Source organism: Arachis ipaensis, chromosome B7 (assembly GCF_059453495.1).
Source record: "Arachis ipaensis isolate K30076 ecotype BB chromosome B7, ASM5945349v1, whole genome shotgun sequence".
NCBI lineage: Eukaryota > Viridiplantae > Streptophyta > Magnoliopsida > Fabales > Fabaceae > Arachis > Arachis ipaensis.
Window position 1 is genome coordinate 18548316 of NC_142442.1, and position 22111 is coordinate 18570426.

At 31.6% G+C, this 22111-nt stretch overlaps 1 protein-coding gene across 1 annotated transcript; it reads right to left on the bottom strand.

Annotated features, from left to right (window-relative positions):
- Positions 1–4933: 4933 nt before the first annotated feature.
- LOC107606821 (isoflavone 3'-O-methyltransferase 4-like) lies at positions 4934–20446 on the bottom strand. The gene is made up of 4 exons (XM_021107405.2): positions 19978–20446; positions 6595–6905; positions 6255–6319; positions 4934–5304 (listed from the first exon to the last, which is right to left on the bottom strand). Exons 1-4 carry the CDS (start codon positions 20403–20405, stop codon positions 5005–5007), a joined length of 1104 nt encoding a protein of 367 aa, XP_020963064.1. The 5' UTR covers positions 20406–20446; the 3' UTR covers positions 4934–5004.
- Positions 20447–22111: the final 1665 nt, after the last annotated feature.

Below are 22111 nucleotides of genomic sequence, written 5' to 3' on the forward strand. Positions count from 1 at the left end.
TCGAGCTTGTAGCATACGACTTCATCTTTCTCGTTTTGTTTTCTCACAAATACCCATCGGTATCCAACAGGTTTTACATCTTCTAGTGTACAGACTACAGGTCCAAAGACTTCATGTTTTGTAAGTGAGTCTAAGTCAGCCTTCATGGCTTCTTCCTATTTTTGCCAATCATTTCTTTGTCAACATTTTTCGACTGATCTTGGCTCAATATCTTTACTTTCATGCATGATATTTAATGCCATATTATATGCAAATATTTCATTGATAATTGTCTTATTTCGGTCCCATTTATCTCCTATAAAGACATAATTTATCGACATCTTGTTATTTTCACAATTTTCAGGTACCTGATCGTCTTCTGGCATTAAAACTATATCAGAATTTTGGACAACTACAGGTATCTTTTCTATGTCTTTTTCAACAGGAATAATATTTACCTCTTTTCTTTTTTGAGAATTTTTGTCTTTGGAATCGACAGGCCAGCCACGCTTCTAGCGTGAATTTGCTTCGGTGGCAATTTATCCGACTGGGACATCAACTCGAATCGGAGCATTTTCAGCCGGAATATAGGATTTAGTAATCCTTTTCGTATCAGAAAATGTATCAGACAATTCATTTGCTATTCTTTGCAAATGTATAATCTTTTGAACTTCTAATTCACATTGCCTTGATTGAGGATCTATATACATTAAAGATGATACATTCCAATTAAGTTCCTTTTCAGGAAACTTATTCTCTCCCCTTAATGTTGGAAATTTTGATTCATCAAAATGACAATCCGCAAACCGGGTTTTAAATACATCTACAGTTTGTATCTCAAAATACCTCACTATGGAGGGAGAATCATATCCAACATATATCCCCAATTTTCTTTGGGGCCCCTTTTTGGTGCGAAAAGGTGGTACACTGAGAACATATATCGCACACCCAAATATTCTTAAATGAAAAACATTTGCCTGATGGCCAAAAGCTAATTGCATAGGAGAGAACTGATGGTAACTCGTTGGCCTCAAACGAATAAGTGCTGCGGCATGTAAAATAGCATACCCCCAAGCTGAGGTTGGAAGTTTTGTTCTCATAAGTAAAGGTCTAGCAATCAATTGGAGGCGTTTAATAAGTGATTCTGCTAACCCATTTTATGTGTGAACATAAGCTACTGGATGTTCAACACTTATTCCATTAGCCATACAATAAGCATCAAAAGCTTAGGAAGTAAATTCACCAGCATTATCAAGACGAATTGCTTTGATTGAATTTTCTGGAAACTGTCCTTTTCATCGAATAATTTGAGCAAGTAATCTCGCAAACGCCAGGTTGCGAGAAGACAATAAGCACACATGTGACCATCTCGAAGATGCGTCTATTGGGACCATAAAATATCTAAAAGATCCACATGGTGGATGAATAGGTCTACATATATCGCCTTGAACTCTTTCTAGGAATTTAGGGAACTCAAATCCAATCTTTACCGGTGATAGCCTTAAAATTAACTTTTCCTGAGAACATATAGCACAACAAAATTCACTAGATTTAAGAATCTTCTAGTTCTTTAGTGAATGTCCATGAGAATTTTCAATAATTCTCTGCATCATGGTTGTTCCCGGATGACCCAATTGGTCGTGCCAAGTTACGAATTCATTTAGGCTAGTAAACTTCTGGTTTACAATGGCATGTAATTCAATTACACTAATTATAGTATAATACAACCCAGATGAAAGTGAGGGTAACTTTTCTAATATAATCTTTTTATTTGAATCATAGGTTGTGATATACAAGTACTTATGATTTTCCTCATTCATTGTTTCAATATATATCTATTTCGCCGAATATCTTTAAAACTCAACAAGTTCCTCAGAGACTTGGTAGATAATAGTGCATTATTTATTATGAATTTTGTTCCTCCAGGAAATAAAATTATAGCTCTTCTGGAGCCTTTTATCACATTGCGTGAGCCAATAATAGTATTAACATATTCTTCTTTTGGCACAAGATGAGTAAAATATATATTACTTTTGATAATGGTGTGCGAACTTACACTATCCGCAAGGCATAGATCTTCTTTATATGTCCTTACCATTCTCTTCAAAGACCAATAAAAATAAAATGAGTAGAAATATTTGCGTAGTAAAAGTATTTCCTTGATTGAAAATATTTTTCTAAGAAGTATAATATATACTGAAAATTTTATTGTTATTATCTTGTCACATTCAATAATTTTGAAATTCATAAACATAAATATTTTATCAAACATTATTCATATATATGACACTTGAAATTCAAATGCATCAAACTTAACAAGAAGTTTCTTACATTATTTATTCACATGAATACTTAACAAACACACACATTAAACTATTCCATCATTGATCAAATGACCAATATTTCCTTCAGGATCCTCAAAGAAATCAGATACATCACAATGAGTGGTGGAATTTTCAACATCATTTGAAACAAAATTTGTTTCCTTTTCTTTGTCGTCTTTTTTCAAAGATGCTTGATAAAGATCGACTAGGTGTCTTGGGGTACGACAGGTACGTGACCAATGGTCATTTCCACTACAACGGAAATATTTATCCTCAATTGATTTATTTTGCCCATTGTTCCTTTCTTTATCCCACTTCTGGTAAGATCCTTTCTTGTGAACATAATTTCTTTTCCTTCCATAATTTTTTTTGTTACCAAAACTTTGCCATTTACCTCTTATGGGGTTATGATTTGCTGCATTTGCTTCAAGAAATGGGGCGGCGCCAGTTGGGCGCACTTCATGATTTCTTAAAAGTAACTCATTGTTGCGTTTAGCAACAAGAAGGGGAGAAATTAGCTCAGGATATTTTTTTAATCCTTTTTTCGATACTGCTGCTGCAGGAGCATATTCGAGGTTTGGAAGTTCGAGAAAGTTTTCTCTAACATATCGGGTTTGAGGAAGTATCACCGTCTTTTGATGATTGTACCTTTCTTCAAGGTCTTTCCACAGACTTGCAGAATCTTTTAACGTGAGATATTCATTTTTCAATTATACGTCAAGATGACGACGAAGAAAAATTATGGCTTTGACTTTTAATTTATATGTTTACTAATACTATAAATATTATAACTTAAAAATAAAGAGAGAGAGAGAGAGTTTATATTGTAATGTATAAAGAGAGAGATAGAGAAATATTTGTGATTGTTATTGATGTGTGTTGTTTCAGACATTCACTTTCTCTATTTATACATACAAAAGGTATTCCTTTTCAATTATCATTAAATTCATTCTCTCTTGATATATTCAACCTTTAACATTGTAAAATATGAACCGCTCATATTAAATGATGGTCATACACCTCATTTGTTCTTATCACAACTATGACGACAAACCATGATAACTGATGGCTAAGATTGTAGTGTTAAAAGAAAATAAAATAAGTAAAAATAAAAGATAAAATAATAACTTCAAACAATAACAATGTATAATTGAGTTTTTTTTTTTTGGGCTGAAATTAGTTGTTTTTTTTTTTGATTTTTTAGTTGGATTGTGGGAAAAAAAATTAATTTACCTCGTCAAAATAACAATTTGTCCTTAGAAAAATTTTTTTGTATTCATATTCAAGAAATATTTACACATCTGGCTCATATACGGGTATTTCACATAGGACTGGTAATGGGTAGGATAGGGTAGAATTTGGACCCTCTCCTAACCCTACCCACGAGTTAAAAATTTTATTAAAATTTTATTCTATTCTACCTGCGGGTTGATAATCTTTCAACCCTAATCTTACTCGCACCCTAAAGTTCTAAACCCTACCCTACCCTACTCTATCCGCAAAAATATAAAATATTTTTAAAATAAATATAAAATTTAATCATTCCAAATTTCATACATATTAATAAATGCTTTGTATTACTAAATTAATTAACTAGTTTAGTGATTGTTCATTTATTGCAAGTCATTCCATGAGAGGTTGTGGATTTAACTCTCACTTATACTTAATTTTTATAAAATGTGTGTTATATATGGAGTGCGGCTAGAATAGAGTAATTTTTATAAAATATGTGTTATATATGGAGTGCGACTAGGATAGAGTATAGTACACCCTAAACCCGTACCCTACCATATCCGTAACGGGTCGGATAGCCTACCCGCGAATAGGGTATGTATTGCCAGTCCTAAATTTTCACAACCATTTTTTCAATAATAAATTTTATGAGTCGATTTCTATATTGATATTTTTTTTTATTATGAATTTGGAATATATCGTATTTACAACCATCCATAGGGTTAGTACCATAAAATTTAGGCCTTAGTCCTATATGGGTTAGGATAAAAAATGATCCAAAAATAAAGATTTCTTTTTTTTTTTTTTTCAAAAAAATCAGTTTGACAAAACTATTATACAACCTAGAGGGTTTGGAGCCAACTTTAGAAGTATCTCTTTTACCACATTTTCTAAATTTATTTTTAATATTTAATTTTGGCCTCTCATTTTAGCCCTATATTAATTATAGTTACCATATTTTTACCACTTTCGATCCTATATCATTGAAATCGGGTGGCAATCACCTAGGGAGTTGGTCAGCCGACGATTGTCCTGGTGTCAACCAATGATCGATCAGAATAGCAGGTCACCATAAACTGATCGATTAAGTTAAGGTCCATACGTTATTAGGTCAGTTATTAGAGTTGGTTCGTGTTGTTCAATAAGTAACCTAAAATTTTAAATAGTTTAGGACTAACTTCATAGATTATCAAGTCTAGCAGTTTAATTGAAAGACTATTGGGAACTAGGACTAAAAAAGACTTTTTAGAAGATGGGATTAATTTAAGATCAAGATTTTAGAGTGTGGATTTGGAACTAAACCGAGAGCCTAGAGTCAAATTGACATCTCTATTCATATCTATTGAAATTAAACACAATTGTGAGAACCCTAAAAGATATAAAGACCTAACTGATGATTTAACTTAAAATTTATCAAAACTAAATTATTAACTCTTGTTTCTAAGACATTTGAAAGTTTGTGGTGTGGCTACTGATTGAAGAACTCCATGACCCATAAGCTGGATACATTACAAATCAATGTTATGCTACTAAATCCAGATGCTTTGGCCAAATGCATGAAATCTTGGAGGGTTCGTTCCTTTCCTTTTGACATTTGAATCATCATGAAAACATCAGACCTGAAAGTCATCTTAGCAAAGTCTGTCTGCTCTGGCATTGCAGGAAGAATTTTGTCCACCACAATCACCTTCCCATCATTCGGTATAGCCTTCCGACAATTCTTTAATATCTTCAAGCATCCTTCGTCATCCCAATCATGAAGTATGTTCTAGAAATAAAATAATATAATCTAAAAAAATTATAGGATCAACTCAATCATAATGTATATAGTTTGTTCCATTAACATTAACTTCGGTTTCTAGTGTAAATGTTTGGGAGAAAAAATTTATTAATATATGCTAATGTGATCAAACATTACATGTACATAAAAAATCAGCTATCAAATAAATTTTTTATATAAAATAAAAAAATACATATGAAGAATGAATTCAATAACATATTTGTTATACACAAATATACAAAATCTAATTTATTAAATAATTTTTTTGAATATACTACATGTACATTAAAATCAGTCACTAGTATAAAATATATATTGAAAATAGGCTACACAACACATGTATTTATATACAAATATATGATTACTGATTTTGGTAACTAATTTTAGTATACAAATAGCATTTTTGTTAACAAAAATGTTTGGTAACCAAAGAAAATCAGCCAAAATCAGCTATAACTTGCCTTATTTAGCATTCATTAATTGTTGCGATAATTAATTAATGCTAAATAAAGCAAATTCTGGTTGTTTTTTTTGTCTACTCTTTGTGTATATTTGATGGATATAAGAGCAATGCACCAGAGAAGCATAAGGACCAAGTGACAGAGCAATCAAGAAAGTCTTCAAAAATATCTGTTTTAACTAATTTCCCTTTTTGCTTAGTTAGTTAGTTGTTCTGTTATCCTCTCTTAGACTAAATCAATCTCTTATACATGTATGTAAAGTGGATAACATGATAATCAAGTACACAAGTCACATATTCAATATCATAGTTTCTATATTCTGCAGAATTAATTTTCTCCTGTGTTTTCATCATTCTCTCAATCTTAGTGCTAAGTCCTTTAGATATTTTTTAAGGCCTATTTGCATTTAATTCAACCACTAGCCTCATGATGAATAATTTGCAAGTAACAGAATAACTTTAAACTCACAAGTCACACCTTAATAAAAATTGCATCCCCGTTGGGAACGCTCTCGAACATATCTCCGCCTATGTGCTCCACACCTGCAACAATAGAACAACATAATAACATTCAATTCTTTTTAGTAACACAATATTCATAATTTCAAAGCACATATACAACACGAGAGATCGCATACAAAATCAATAAAAAAAAAAAAAGAAAAACTTGGAAATTTGTTCTGTCATGTTACTAGCTTCATGTAACATCATGCCATCCTCAATTTCTAATAATCATATCAACTTCAAGAGTAGACAAGCCATCTTAAATTAAACAAAAATTTATACAAATAAATTAAATAATGGTAGATCATATATACCAGCATAGATGGGGGCATTTTCTATAACATGAGGCAAATCAAAATTGACACCCTGGATATTAGGGTATTTGGAAGTGATCAAGTTGAGAGTGGCCCCAAGACCGCCACCAACGTCAACCAGTTTATTGATGTGGTCGAAGCCTTTGTAGACATCAAGAATCCTCTTCATTGATATAGTGGAGGATGTGAGCATAGCTTTGTTGAAAATCTCGTTGAACCGTGGATCAATATTTGCATACTCGAACATATTCATACCATAAACCCTGTTGAATGGTATACCTCCTTCTAAGATCGCTCCTTTTAGTTCACTCCTGATAATTAAAAACCCACCAATAGAAAAAAGAAAGATACTATCGTAACTCATGCATATACTACTTACTTTGGAATGTTAAGTCTAAAATAAGTTGCAACTTTATTTATTTTCATGTGAAATTGATGGCAAAATATTATTAGATGATAATAGTAAATATATCAAGTTTGTTGTGATAAGAACGAGCAATAGTGGATGTCCATTCCCGTGTAAAACTCATATTTTCAAAGAAGGAATGACATTAAATGCATGTTAAAATTAAGTTCCCAATATATGTATAAATATATGTATAAATAGAGGCCTTTGCCTCTGAGAGAAAGCAAGCACACGTACAATTACAAATATTTCTATTTCTCTCTCTCTTTACAGTAATAAAATAAATGCAATTTTCTCTCTTTACTTTTAATACTTCTTTCTATCCTTACATATATATACATATTACAACATATAATATTAATATATATATATATAAATTATTATTGAGCTAATTATATAGAGTCTTCTATTTACATATTTTATTTTATATTTACATCTTCCTTATTTATTTAGTTGTTTTACAACACGTTATCAGCACGAGACTCTGAGCAAATTTTTAGAAGACTCAGGTAACAAATTTTCATTATGTCAAAACCCTCTCATCTTGAATTCAATGCTTTTGATATATCTGGAAATAATTATTTATCATGGATATTAGATGCTAAAATCCATCTTGATTCAATGGATCTTGGAGATACCATTAAGGCTGAAAATAATGCATCCCAGAAGGATAAAGCCAAAGCCATGATTTTTCTTCGTTGTCATCTTGACGAAGGATTGAAAAATGAATATCTCACATTAAAAGATCCTGCAGATTTTTGGAAAGACCTTGAAAAAAGGTATAATCATCAGAAAATGGTGATACTTCCTCAATCTCGATATGAATGGACGCACTTGCGTCTGCAGGATTTTAAATCTATAAATGAATATAATTCTGCAATGTTTCGAATCACCTCACGAATGAAATTATGTGGGAAAAAGATAACTGATCATGATATATTGGAGAAAATTTTCTCAACCTTCCATGCCTCGAATGTGCTCCTGCAGCAGCAGTATCGAGAAAAAGGGTTTAAAAAATATTTTGAGTTAATTTCTTGCCTTCTTGTTGCTGAACGCAATAATGAGTTGTTATTAAAAAATGATGAAGCGCGCCCAGCTGGCGCCGCCCCATTTCCTGAAGTAAATGCGGCAAATCATTACCCCAGAAGAGGTAAATGGCAAGGTTTCAATAACAAGAAAAATTATGGAAGGAAAATGAATTATATTCAAAAGAGAGGATCTCACCAGAAGTGGGATAAAGAAAGAAATATCGGGCAAAATAAATCAACAGAGGATAAGTGTTTCCGTTGTGGTGGAAAGGGCCATTGGTCACGTACCTGTCGTACCCCAAGGCACCTGGTCGATCTTTATCAGGCATCTTTGAAAAAGGATGACAAAGGAAAGGAAACAAATTTTGTTTCAAATGATACTGAAAATTCCACCACTCATTATGATGTATCTGATTTCTTTGAGGATCCTGAAGGGAATATTGGTCATCTGATCAATGATGGAATAGTTTAATATGTGGGATTGTGAAGTATCTATGTAAATAAATAATGTAAAGAACTTATTGTTAAGTTTTATTTCCTATGTATTTAAGTTTCAAATGTAATGTATATAAATAATGAAATATTAATGTTTATGAATTTTGAAATCATTAAATATGTCATGTTTTAAAATAAAATTTTAGTATATGACATTATGTGCATGTATTGCTACTCATTTTATTATTATTTGTCTTTGAAGAAAATGGCAAGGATATGTAATAAAGATGTATGCCTTGCGGATAGTGCAAGTTCGCACACTATTCTCAAAAGTGATATATATTTTACCCATCTTGTGCCAAAAGAAGAGTGTGTTAATACTATCATTGGCTCAGGCAATGTGATAGAAGGCTCCGAAAGAGCTATAATTTTGTTTCCTAGAGGAACAAAATTCATAATAAATAATGCACTGTTGTCTACCAAGTCTCGAAGAAACTTGTTGAGCTTTAAAGATATTCGCCAAAATGGATATCATATTGAGACTATGAATGAGGAAAATCATGAGTATTTATGTATCACAACTCATGATTCAAATAAAAATGTTATATTAGAAAAGTTGCCATCACTTTCATCTGAGTTATATTATACCAAGATTAGTGCAATTGAATCACATGCCATTCTAAACCAGAAGTTTACTAGCCCAAATGAATTCATAACTTGGCACGACCGATTGGGTCATCCGAAAACAACCATGATGCGGAGGATTATTGAAAACTCTCATGGACATTCACTAAAAAAACCAGAAGATTCTTAAAACTAGTGAATTTTGTTGTGCTGCATGTTCTTAGGGAAAGTTAATTTTAAGGCTATCACCAGTAAAGATTGGATTTGAGTCCTATGAATTCCTAGAAAGGATAGAAGGTGATATATGTGGACCTATTCATCCACCATATGGATCTTTTAGATATTTTATGGTCTTAATAGACGCATCTTCGAGATGGGCACATGTGTGCTTATTGTCTTCTCGCAACCTGACGTTTGCGAGATTACTGGCTCAAATTATTCGATTAAAAGCACAATTTCTAGAAAATCCAATCAAAGCAATTCGTCTTGATAATGCTGGTGAATTTACTTCCCAAGCTTTTGATGCTTATTGTATGGCTAATAGAATAAGTGTTAAACATCCAGTAGCTTATGTTCACACACAAAATGGGTTAGCAGAATCACTTATTAAGCGCCTCCAATTAATTGCTAGACCCTTGCTTATGAGAACAAATCTCCCAACCTCGGTTTGGGAGCATGCTATTTTACATGCCGCAGCACTTATTCGTTTGAGGCCAACGAGTTACCATCAGTTCTCTCCTATGCAATTAGCTTTTGGCCAGCAGCCAAATGTCTCCCATTTAAGAATATTTAGGTGTGCGATATATGTTCCCATTGCACCACCTAATCGCACCAAAATGGGACCCCAAAGAAAATTGGGGATATATGTTGGATATGATTCTCCCTCTATAGTGAGGTATCTTGAGATACAAACCGGGGATGTATTTAAAGCCTGGTTTGCGAATTGTCATTTTGATGAATCAAAATTTCCAACATTAGGGGGAGAGAATAAGCTTCCTGAAAAGGAACTTAATTGGAATGCATCATCCTTGATGCATTTAGATTCTCGATCAAGGCAATGTGAACTAGAAGTTCAAAAGATTATACATTTACAAAGAATAACAAATGAATTGCCTGATGCATTTTCAGATACAAAGAGGATAACCAAATCTTATATACCAACGGAAAATGCCCCAATTCGAGTTGATGTCCCAGTAGGACAAGTAGCCACTGAAGCAAATTCACGCCAGAAGCGTGGCAGGGCGGAAAATGCCCCAATTCGAATTGATGTCCCTGTAGGTCAAGTAGCCACTAAAGTAAATACACACCAGAAGCGTGGCAAGCCTGTTGGTTCCAAAGACAAAAATCCTCGAAAGAGAAAAGAGGTAAATAATATTCCTGTTGGAAAAGACATAGTAGAGACACCTGTAGTTGTCCAAAATTCTGATATAACGCCAGAAGACGTTCAGGTACCTGAAAATTGTGAAAATGACGAGATCTCGATAAATTATGTCTTTACAGGAGAGAAATGGGACCGAAATAAGACAATTGTCAATGAAATATTTGCATATAATGTGGCATTAAATATCATGCATGAAAGTAAGGATCTTGAGCCAAGATCAGTTGAAGAATGTCGACAAAGGAATGATTAGACAAAATGGGAAGAAGCCATGAAGGTTGAATTAGACTCACTTGCAAAACATGAAGTCTTTGGACCTATAGTCCGTACACCAGAAGATGTAAAACCTGTTGGATATAGGTGGGTATTTGTGAGAAAACATGAGAAAAATGAAGTTATGCGCTATAAAGCCCGACTTGTGGCACAAGGTTTTTCACAAAGGTCCGGTATAGATTATAAAGAAACGTATTCCCCTGTAGTGGATGCGATAACATTGCGTTATTTGGTCAGTTTATCTGCATATCATAAACTGCATATGCATTTAATGGATGTGGTAACAGCCTATTTATACGGCTCATTAGATCGAGATATCTATATGAAAGTCCCTGAAGGACTAAAGATATCTAAACCATCCAATGAATATTCGCAAGGGTTATACTCAGTCAAATTGCAAAGATCTTTATATGGTCTAAAGCAATCCGGACGAATGTGGTATAATCGTCTTACTGAGTATCTGGCCAAAAACGGATTCAAGAATGATGATATCTGCCCATGTGTTTTCATAAAGAAAACTACATATGGGTTCATTATAATTGCTGTGTACGTTGATGATTTAAATATTATTGGGACTCCTGAAGAGATTCCAACAATTATAAAAACTCTAAAAGAAGAGTTTGAGATGAAAGATCTTGGAAAGACTAAGTTTTGTCTCGGCCTGCAGATCGAGCATATAAAAAGTGGGATCTTTATTCATCAAGCAACATACACAGAGAAGATCTTGAAGATATTTTATATGGATAAGTCACATCTATTAAGTACTCCAATGATCGTAAGATCTTTGGATGTGAAAAAGGATCAATTCCGTCCTAAAGAAAAAAATGAAGATATCCTTGGTCCTGAAGTACCATATCTTAGTGTCATTGGAGCGCTAATGTATCTTGCTAATAATACACGACCTGATATATCATTTGCTGTGAATTTACTAGCAAGGTATAGTTCCTCTCCAACCAGAAGACATTGGAGTGGAGTCAAACAAATCTTTCGATATCTTCATGGAACGGTTGATAGGGGATTGTTTTATCCCTATGGATCCAAGTCACAACTGGTTGGCTATGCAGATGCCAGATACTTGTCTGATCCACATAAAGGGAGATCTCAAACAGGATACCTGTTCACATATGGTGGTACAGCTATATCATGGAGGTCCACAAAACAGACGATAGTAGCAACCTCCTCTAATCATGCTAAAATACTGGCGATTCACGAAGCTAGTTGTGAGTGTTTTTGGCTGAGGAGTCTGATTCAATATATTCTGTCATCATATGGACTGATTGATCATAAGATAGCTCCAACTGTCCTGTTTGAAGATAATACAGCATGCATTGCTCAACTTAAAGGCGGATACATCAAAGGTGATAGAACAAAGCATATTTCTCCCAAATTTTTCTTCACTCATAATCTTCAAAATCAAGGGACAATTGATGTCCAACAAATCTGCTCAAGTGACAATCTGGCAGATTTATTTACAAAGTCACTCCCAAAATCCTCCTTTGAAAGATTGGTACATGAGATTGGGATGCACCGATTTCGAGACATTAAATGATATCGGCAAGAGGAGGAGACTGTACTCTTTTTTCCTTGGTCAGGTTTTTTTCCTATTGGATTTTTCTTGACAAGGTTTTTAATGAGGCAGTCCCCATCACTAAAGGATATTGTACTCTTTTTCCTTCACTAAGGTTTTTTCCCACTGGGTTTTTCTTTAGTAAGGTTTTAACGAGGCAATAATCCTAAATGGGCATCCAAGGGGGAGTGTTGTGATAAGAACGAGCAACGTAGATGCCCATTCCCATGTAAAACTCACATTTTCAAAGAAGGAATGACATTAAATGCATGTTGAAATTAAGCTCCCAATATATGTATAAATAGAGGCCTTTGCCTCTGAGAGAAAGCAAGCACACATACAATTACAAATATTTCTATTTCCCCCCCTCTCTCTCTCTTTACAGTAATAAAACAAATGCAATTCTCTCTCTCTTTACTTTTAATACTTTTTTCTATCTTTACATATATATACATATTACAACATATAATATTAATGTACATATATAAATTATTATTGAGCTAATTATATAGAGTCTTCTATTTACATATTTTATTTTATATTTACATCTTCCTTATTTATTTAGTTGTTTTACAACAAAGTTATCCTATAATTTTGAATTATCAGCTTTATACGAAGGGAATTACTCAGATAAAAATGCTTAAAAAGTCTTTTTTTAAAGGTGTTTTTTAGTAATTAAAATTCAATATATATATAATTGATTAAATTGTGTTATTTTTATTAAAATTATATCAGATAAATTGATTTGGCCAAAAAATGATAAATTACACCTTGAACCGATCAAAATATTTTTTTATAAAAATGACTACAATATCTCTATTATAAAAAATAACTAATATATTCTTATTCTTATTCTTATTATATATATGTATAAAGTTTGAGAATCCTAAATTATAACCCTTCTTTTCTCTCTTTGCCGTCATAGAGTTAGGATTTATGGTTCTCAAAATTTAAAAAATATATATATAATAAAAATATTTTAGTCATTTTCTATAATAGAAATATTGTAGTCATTTTTTATAAAAAAAAAATATTAATTTAGATCGATTCAAGATTTGGTTTACCGATTTTTCGGTCAAATCAATTTATCTAATCTAATTTTAACAAAAACAATACGATTTAATCAATTATATATATATATATATATATATATATATATATATATATATATATATATATATTAAATTTTAATATTAAAAAATATCTTTAAAAAAAGACGTTTTAAGCATCTTTATCTGAGTCGTTCCCTGATATAAAAACAAAATAATTAACTATATCTAAAACTCCTGAAATGAATTATTTGTTCATAAAATTAAATTTTAATTTATATTATCAACGATACACCTAGATCTTTATTAGTTAGGAAATAGTCAAAATCAGATATAATTTGTTATAATGTAATTGATTCTGAGGGTCAAATTAGTTTGATTGGTTCACAAGCTTATTCTATCTTCCCATGAATAACTTTTACTCTGTTTTTGAACTTCTCAATAACAGAATAAAGGAATTATAATTTAAAATAAGAAAAATAATATAAGAGTGAAATAATAATTTAAAAATATTTGACTAATAATCATTGAAAATAGTCGGTTTTTAATTGGATTTAAAGGATTAACCTAAGGTGTAGTTGCTGTCAGCCGTAATTATCAAGTTAGCATAACAAATAATTCTAAAAAAGTTATTACTTTCAAATTTTATATTTTATATTTTATATTTTTTTAAAAATAAATATTAAAAGAGTTAATTTTACATAAAAAAAATTAGCTAATACTTTTTATTTTTTATTATATTTTTTAATTTGACAAATTAAAAATTAATTCATCAAAAATTTAAACTTTATTTAAAAATTTATAATTAATCAATACATATTGTGATAAGAATACCTTATCACACCTTATGTGGATGCCTATTTTTCATAAGATACAATTTTTTAAGGATGACTGTATTTAATATAGTTTGAAAAATTGAAGCCTTGCACATGTATAAATAAGGGTATAGGCTGAGACTTTTGACACACAACAGAAACAATAAAATACTCTCTCTTTTATATACTGTTCTCTTCTCTCTCTCTCTTACAAATAAGTTGCTATATATATTCAATATATTGAGTTGATTATATTGGCTAATATTAATACTAGAGTCTTCTATTTTATCTTCTTTATTTATTTATTTTACAACACGTTATCAGCACGAGACTCTGATCAAATTTTAGGAAGACTCAGGTAACAAATTTTTATTATGTCGAAGTTCTCTCATCTTGAATTTAATGCTCTTGATATATCTAGAAATAATTATTTATCATGAATATTAGATGCTGAAATCCATCTTGATTCAATGGATCTTGGAGATACCATTAAGGCTGAAAATAATGCATCACAGAAAGATAAAGCCAAAGTCATGATTTTTCTTCGTCGTCATCTTGACGAAGGTTTGAAAAATGAATGTCTCACATTAAAAGATCATGCAGATCTTTGGAAAGACCTTGAAGAAAAGTACAATCATCAAAAGACGGTGATACTTCCTCAAGCCCGATATGAATGGACGCACTTGCGTTTACAGGATTTTAAATTCATAAATGAATATAATTCGGCAATGTTTCGAATCATCTCACGAATGAAATTATGTGGGGAAAAGATATCTAATAATGATATATCAGAGAAAACTTTCTCGACCTTCCATGCCTCGAATGTGCTCCTGCAGCAGCAGTATCGAGAAAAAGGATTTAAAAAGTATTATGAGTTAATTTCTTGCCTTTTTGTTGCTGAACGCAACAATGAGTTGCTCTTAAAGAATCATGAAGCACGCCCAGCTGGCGCCGCCCCCATTTCCTGAAGTAAATGCGGTAAATCATTACTCCAGAAGAGTTAAATGGCAAGGTTTTGGCAACAAGAAAAATTATGGAAGGAAAAGGAATTATGTTCAAAAGAGAGGATCTCACCAGAAGTGGGATAAAGAAAGAAATATTGGGCAAAATAAATCAACAAAGGATAAGTGTTTTCACTGTGGTGGAAATGGCCATTGGTCGCGTACCTGTCGTACACCAAGGCACCTAGTTGATCTTTATCAAGTATCTTTTTGAAAATGGATGACAAAGGAAATGAAACAAATTTTGTTTCAAATGATGCTGCAAATTTCACCACTCATTATAATGTATCTGATTTCTTTGAGGATCCTGAAGAAAATATTGGTCATTTGATCAACGATGGAATAGTTTAATATGTGAAATTGTTAAGTATCCATGTAAATAAATAATGTAAAGAACTTATTGTTAAGTTTTATTTTCTATGTATTTAAGTTTTAAATATGATGTATATAAATAATAAAATATTAATGTTTATGAATTTTGAAATCATTAAATGTGTCAAGTTTTAAAATAAAATTTTAGTATATGACATTATTTTTATGTACAGTGTTTTTTAGAAAAATAATTCCGATCAAGTGTTCAATTTAATTGTGCATACTACTCATTTTATTATTATTATTTGTCTTTGAAGAAAATGGCAAGGATATATAATGAAGATGCATGCCTTGTGGATAGTGCAAGTTCGCACACCATTCTCAAAAGTAATATATATTTTACCTATCTTGTGCCAAAAGAATAATATGTTAATACTATTATTGGCTCAAGCAATGTGATTGAAGGTTCCGGAAGAGCTATAATTTTATTTTTCGGAGGAACAAAATTCATAATAAATAATGCACTATTGTTTACCAAGTCTCTAAGAAACTTGTTAAGCTTTAAAGATATTCGCCGAAATGGATATCATATTGAGACTATGAATGAGGAAAATCATGAGTACTTATGTATCACAACTCATGATTCAAATAAAAATGTTATATTAGAAAAGTTGCCATCACTTTCATCTGAGTTATATTATACCAAGATTAGTGCAATTGAATCACATGCCATTCTAAACCAGAAGTTTACTAGCCCAAATGAATTCATAACTTGGCACGATCGATTGGGTCATCCGGAAACAACCATGATGCGGAGGATTATTGAAAACTCTCATGGACATTCACTAACAAAACTAGAAGATTCTTAAAACTAGTGAATTTTGTTGTGCTGCATGTTCTTAGGGAAAGTTAATTTTAAGGCTATCACCAGTAAAGATTGGATTTGAGTCCTATGAATTCCTAGAAAGGATTGAAGGTGATATATGTGGACCTATTCATCCACCATATGGATCTTTTAGATATTTTATGGTCTTAATAGACGCATCTTCGAGATGGGCACATGTGTGCTTATTGTCTTCTCGCAACCTGGCGTTTGCGAGATTACTGGCTCAAATTATTCGATTAAAAGCACAATTTCTAGAAAATCCAATCAAAGCAATTCGTCTTGATAATGCTGGTGAATTTACTCTCCAAGCATTTGATGCTTATTGTATGGCTAATGGAATAAGTGTTTAACATCTAATAGCTTATGTTCACACACAAAATGGGTTAGCAGAATCACTTATTAAACGCTTCCAATTAATTGATAGACCCTTCCTTATGAGAACAAATCTCCCAACCTCGGTTTGGGGGCATGCTATTTTACATGCCACAACACTTATTCGTTTGAGACCAACGAGTTACCATAAGTTCTTTCCTATGCAATTAGCTTTTGGCCAGCAGCCAAATGTTTTCCATTTAAGAATATTCGGGTGTGCGATATATGTTCCCATTGCAGCATCTAATCACACCAAAATGGAACCCCAAGAAAATTAAGGATATATGTTGGATATGATTCTCCCTCTATAGTGAGGTATCTTGAGATACAAACGGGAGATGTATTTAAAGCCCGATTAGCAGATTGTCATTTTGATGAATCAAAATTTCCAACATTAGGAGGAGAGAATAAGCTTCCTAAAAAGGAACTTAATTGGAATGAATCATCCTTGATGCATTTAGATCCTCGATCAGGGCAATGTGAACTAGAAGTTCAAAAGATTATACATTTGCAAAGAATAGCAAATGAATTGTCTGATGCATTTTCTGATACAAAGAGGATAACCAAATCTTATATACCAGCGGAAAATGCCCCAATTCGAATTGATGTCCCAGTAGGACAAGTAGCCACTGAAGCAAATTCACGCCAGAAGCGTGGCAGCCTGTCGATTCCAAAGACAAAAATCTTCGAAAAAGAAAAGAGGTAAATACTATTTCTGTTGAAAAAGACATAGTAAAGGCACCTGTAGTTGTCCAAAATTCTGATATAATTTTAACACCAGAAGACGTTCAGGTACTTGAAAATTGTGAAAATGACGAGATCTCGATAAATTATGTCTTTACAGGAGAGAAATGGGACCGAAATAAGACAATTGTCAATGAAATATTTGCATATAATGTGGCATTGAATATCATGCATGAAAATAAGGATCTTGAGTCAAGATCAGTCGAAGAATGTTGACAAATGAATGATTGGCCAAAATAGAAAGAAGCCATGAAGGCTGAGTTAGACTCACTTGCAAAACGTGAAGTCTTTGGACCTGTAGTCCGTACACTAAAAGATGTAAAATCTGTTGGATACCGATGGGTATTTGTGAGAAAACTTAATGAGAAAAATGAAGTTGTGCACTACAAAACCCGACTTGTGGCACAAGGTTTTTCACAAAGGCCCGATATAGATTATGAAGAAACGTATTCCCCTGTAGTGGATGCGATAACATTGCGTTATTTGGTCAGTTTATCTGCATATCATAAATTGCATATGCATTTAATGGATGTGGTAATAGCCTATTTATACGGCTCATTAGATCGGGATATCTATATGAAAGTCCTTGAAGGACTAAAGATATCTAAACCATCCAATGAATATTTGCAAGGGTTATACTCAGTTAAATTGCAAAGATCTTTATATGGTCTAAAGCAATCTAGACGGATGTGGTATAATCGTCTTATTGAGTATCTATCCAAAAATGGATTCAAGAATGATGATATCTGTCCATGTGTTTTCATAAAGAAATCTGCATCTGGGTTCATTATAATTGCTGTGTAAGTTGATGATATAAATATTATTGGAACTCTTGAAGAGATTCCAACAATTATTAAAACTCTAAAAGAAGAGTTTGAGATGAAAGATTTTGGAAAGACTAAATTTTGTCTCGGTTTGCAGATCGAGCATATGAAAAATGGGATCTTTAATCATCAAACAACATACACAGAAAAGATATTGAAAAGATTTTATATGAATAAGTCACATCCCTTGAGTACCCCAATGATCGTAAGATCTTTGGATGTGGAGAATGATCATTTCCATCCTAAAGAAGAGAATAAAGATATCATTGGTCCTGAAGTACCATATCTTAGTGCCATTGGAGCGCTATTGTATCTTTCTAATAATACACGACCCGATATATCATTTGCTGTGAATTTACTAGCAAGGTATAGTTCCTCTCCAACCAGAAGACATTAGAGTGGAATCAAGCAAATCTTTCGATATCTTCATGGAACGGTTGATATGGGATTGTTTTATCCCTATAGATCCAAGTCACAACTAGTTGGCAATGCAGATGCTGTCTACTTGTCTGATCCACATAAAGGAAGATCTCAAGCAGGATACCTGTTTACATATGGTGGAACAGCTATATCATGGAGGTCCACGAAACAGACGATTGCTGCAACATCCTCTACTCATGTCGAAATACTAGCGATTCATGAAGCAAGTCGCGAGTGTTTTTGGCTCAGGAGTTTGATCCAATATATTCTGTCATCATGTGGACTGATTGATCATAAGATAGCTCCAAATGTCCTGTTTGAAGATAATATATCATGAATTGCTCAACTTAAAGGTAGATACATCAAAGGTGATAGAACAAAGCATATTTCTCCCAAATTCTTGTTCACTCATGATTTTCAAAATCAAGGGACAATTGATGTCTAACAGATCCGCTCAAGTGACAATCTGACAAATTTATTTACAAAGTCACTCCCAAAATCCTCATTTGAAAGATTGGTACATGAGATTGGGATGCGCCGATTTCGAGACATTAACTGATGTCGACAAAAGGAGGAGATTGTACTCTTTTTTCCTTGGTAAGATTTTTTTTCACATTGGGTTTTTCTTAACAAGGTTTTTAATGAGGCAGTTCCCATCACTAAAGGATATTGTACTCTTTTTCCTTCACTAAAGTTTTTTTCATTGGATTTTTCTTTAGTAAGGTTTTAACGAGGCAATAATTCTAAATGGTCATTCAAGGGGAGTGTTGTGATAAGAATACCTTATCACACCTTATGTGGATGCCCATTTTCCATAAGATACAGTTTCTTAAGGACGACTGTATTTAATATAGTTTGAAAAAGTAAAGTCTTGTACATGTATAAATAGGGGTTTAACACACAAAAGAAACAATAAAATCACTCTCTCTTTTATATACTGTTCTCTTCTCTCTCTCTTACAAATAAGTTGCTATATATATATATTGAGTTAATTATATTGGCTAATATTAATACTAGAGTCATCTATTTTATCTTCTTTATTTATTTATTTTACAACAATTCATTATTAATTAAAATTTAATTTTCTACTCTTCTATCCTTATTATTTTTACTAATAATGTATGTGACAATATATAAATAAATATATGTATTATAAAATAATTTTACAGATAAAAAATTAATAAAATAGAATAATTTATTTAGTGAAAGGGCATAAAAATCCAAGATAAGATGCAATGCGTTTACTGACCAGCATGGATATAAGACTTTATCCAGAAGATGCGCCAAAGAGGGTCCCCAAGACACACCATCAGCATCAGTCACAAAGTATTTGGAAACAGGTGAGAGGCTATACAGTAGCCTGTGGTGCAAGTTATTAGAGCTTTCTGGATCTTCAACAACAGAACAAGACAGTAATGAATGACTTGCAAGAAGCCTTAGAACACGATCCAACATTGATGCTGCTTCAGGGTTGTTGCTTCCAATGCGATCCACAATGTCTTTTGCTGAGAGCTTTGCACCTTCGCCTTCTTTTGCTATGATCTCAAATACACCAAGCTCTATTGTGGTCCTCACAGCCATTGGAACCACAACTGAACATGCCATTTGCGCAAACATAAAGGCATCATCTTCTTGTTTCTCAAGTTTTGCATCGGAATCATGTGATGCAAGAGCCATAGATGTTCGGAAGCGACAGTAGCAACAAAGCAGAGAAATTGGATGGTGTTGTGTATGTAGCTTAGAGTTGGACTTATATAAACTGAAATAGAGTTGGACTTATATAAACTGAAATCTTATCTTATCTTAATATCTTGAAATGGGAGTTTTTGGCCCCATTTTTGGTACGCTGGTCAACTCACCACTTTTACCACAAAGATGCTGTCCATAGATTGCTTATTTTTTACGTTTAATTGTGGTTTAATAAAAAATATTTTTTTTAAATATATTTAAATATCACACATCAACATATTCAATTTTATGTTAATATATATTTTTTAAATAAATTTTAAAATAATATATATTATTAATTATTAAAATAAAAAATATTTTAAATATTTTATATAATTAAAAATATAAAATAATTAAAAATTAATTTATATTTTAATATAATAATATATTAAAATATTATTATAATTTATTTAAAAAATATTTTATATTTTATATATATATAATATTTTCGTATTTTTAAAAATTTTAAATTTGTGTGTATTGTATGTCTTGTATTTTATCATATTCCATATTCGAATAAGTGTCTTTGCATCATAATTTAGAAAGACTTTCACATGTACCAGTGTATTTGACTGGTACATTGTCACACTGATATACCGTAAATAATAGCCATTGAGATACTAATTAAAAAATAAAAACGATTGAAATGTCAGGGGAAATAACTGAAGTGCATTTTAGAACATTCAAAACATGGTGTGTAATAAACCTGTCTTATTATAGATGGATGTTGTAGAAAAAATGTGTCCCCTCTTGATGGGCTGTACTGTTGTAGCATTAATTGCTTATAAATGATTCTTGATTTAGCTAACTTAACTGTGTTAGCATTTAGAACCAATGCTCTACTATTGGTCTCTTTTTCTGAAAATAATGGACCTCTGGAGATGCAATTTTATCATTAGGCTAGTATAATGTTATTAGCCATTAAAATTATCATTTTTCGTCCTATTATTTCAAGTATTACACAAGTATTATAATACATTATAACATAAAATTTTTGGTTCTGAGATTAAAAAAAAAAAGTAATCTTTTATCATATTGGTATAATTAAAAAAAAGTGAGATTCAACAAAATAATCTTTTTAATAATATAAAAATTATTATCTAATATAATAAAAGAAATTAGAGAAAGATAGATTTAATGTATTTTTTATAAAAAATACTAGAAGATTATCAAAATTTATTATTTTTACTTATCAATTAGTTATTAATATTTAAAAGTATGGGATAAAGAATATTATTAGACTATTAGACTAAAAAAATTAAATTAATGACTAAATAATGACTAAAAATAATAAATTCTAATAGCTCTTAATATTTATTTTATTTCTAAAATAGTCTTTATCATATGTATATGAATAAAAAAATATTATTTTTTCATTTACAAAATTTAAACTCAAAATTTCTTAATTAAAGAATAAAATATTCATATACTCATTATCTTTACTAATCTTGTATTGTAATAATTATATATAATAAATAAAAAGAAATTAAAAAATACTGTATATCTACTAATTCATTAATTTATATATCTATCTATTAGTAATATATTAAAATAAAACCTAAAATAATCTTTAAATGCATTGTTATTTTTATCTTAAACCAAACTCACCAGTACATTTATGCCCACCAAATTTAAACACAACAAATTTCCATCTA

What these genes read in the sequence shown, in the direction of transcription:
- LOC107606821 (XM_021107405.2), bottom strand. Translation starts at nt 20,405, where the DNA reads ATGGCTCTTGCATCACATGATTCCGATGCAAAACTTGAGAAACAAGAA. An exon ending in AAAGTCTTATATCCATGCTG is followed by an intron (nt 6,906 to 19,977) that starts GTCAGTAAACGC and finishes TTTAATTATCAG; the next exon opens with GAGTGAACTAAAAGGAGCGA. An exon ending in AAATGCCCCCATCTATGCTG is followed by an intron (nt 6,320 to 6,594) that starts GTATATATGATC and finishes CTATTGTTGCAG; the next exon opens with GTGTGGAGCACATAGGCGGA.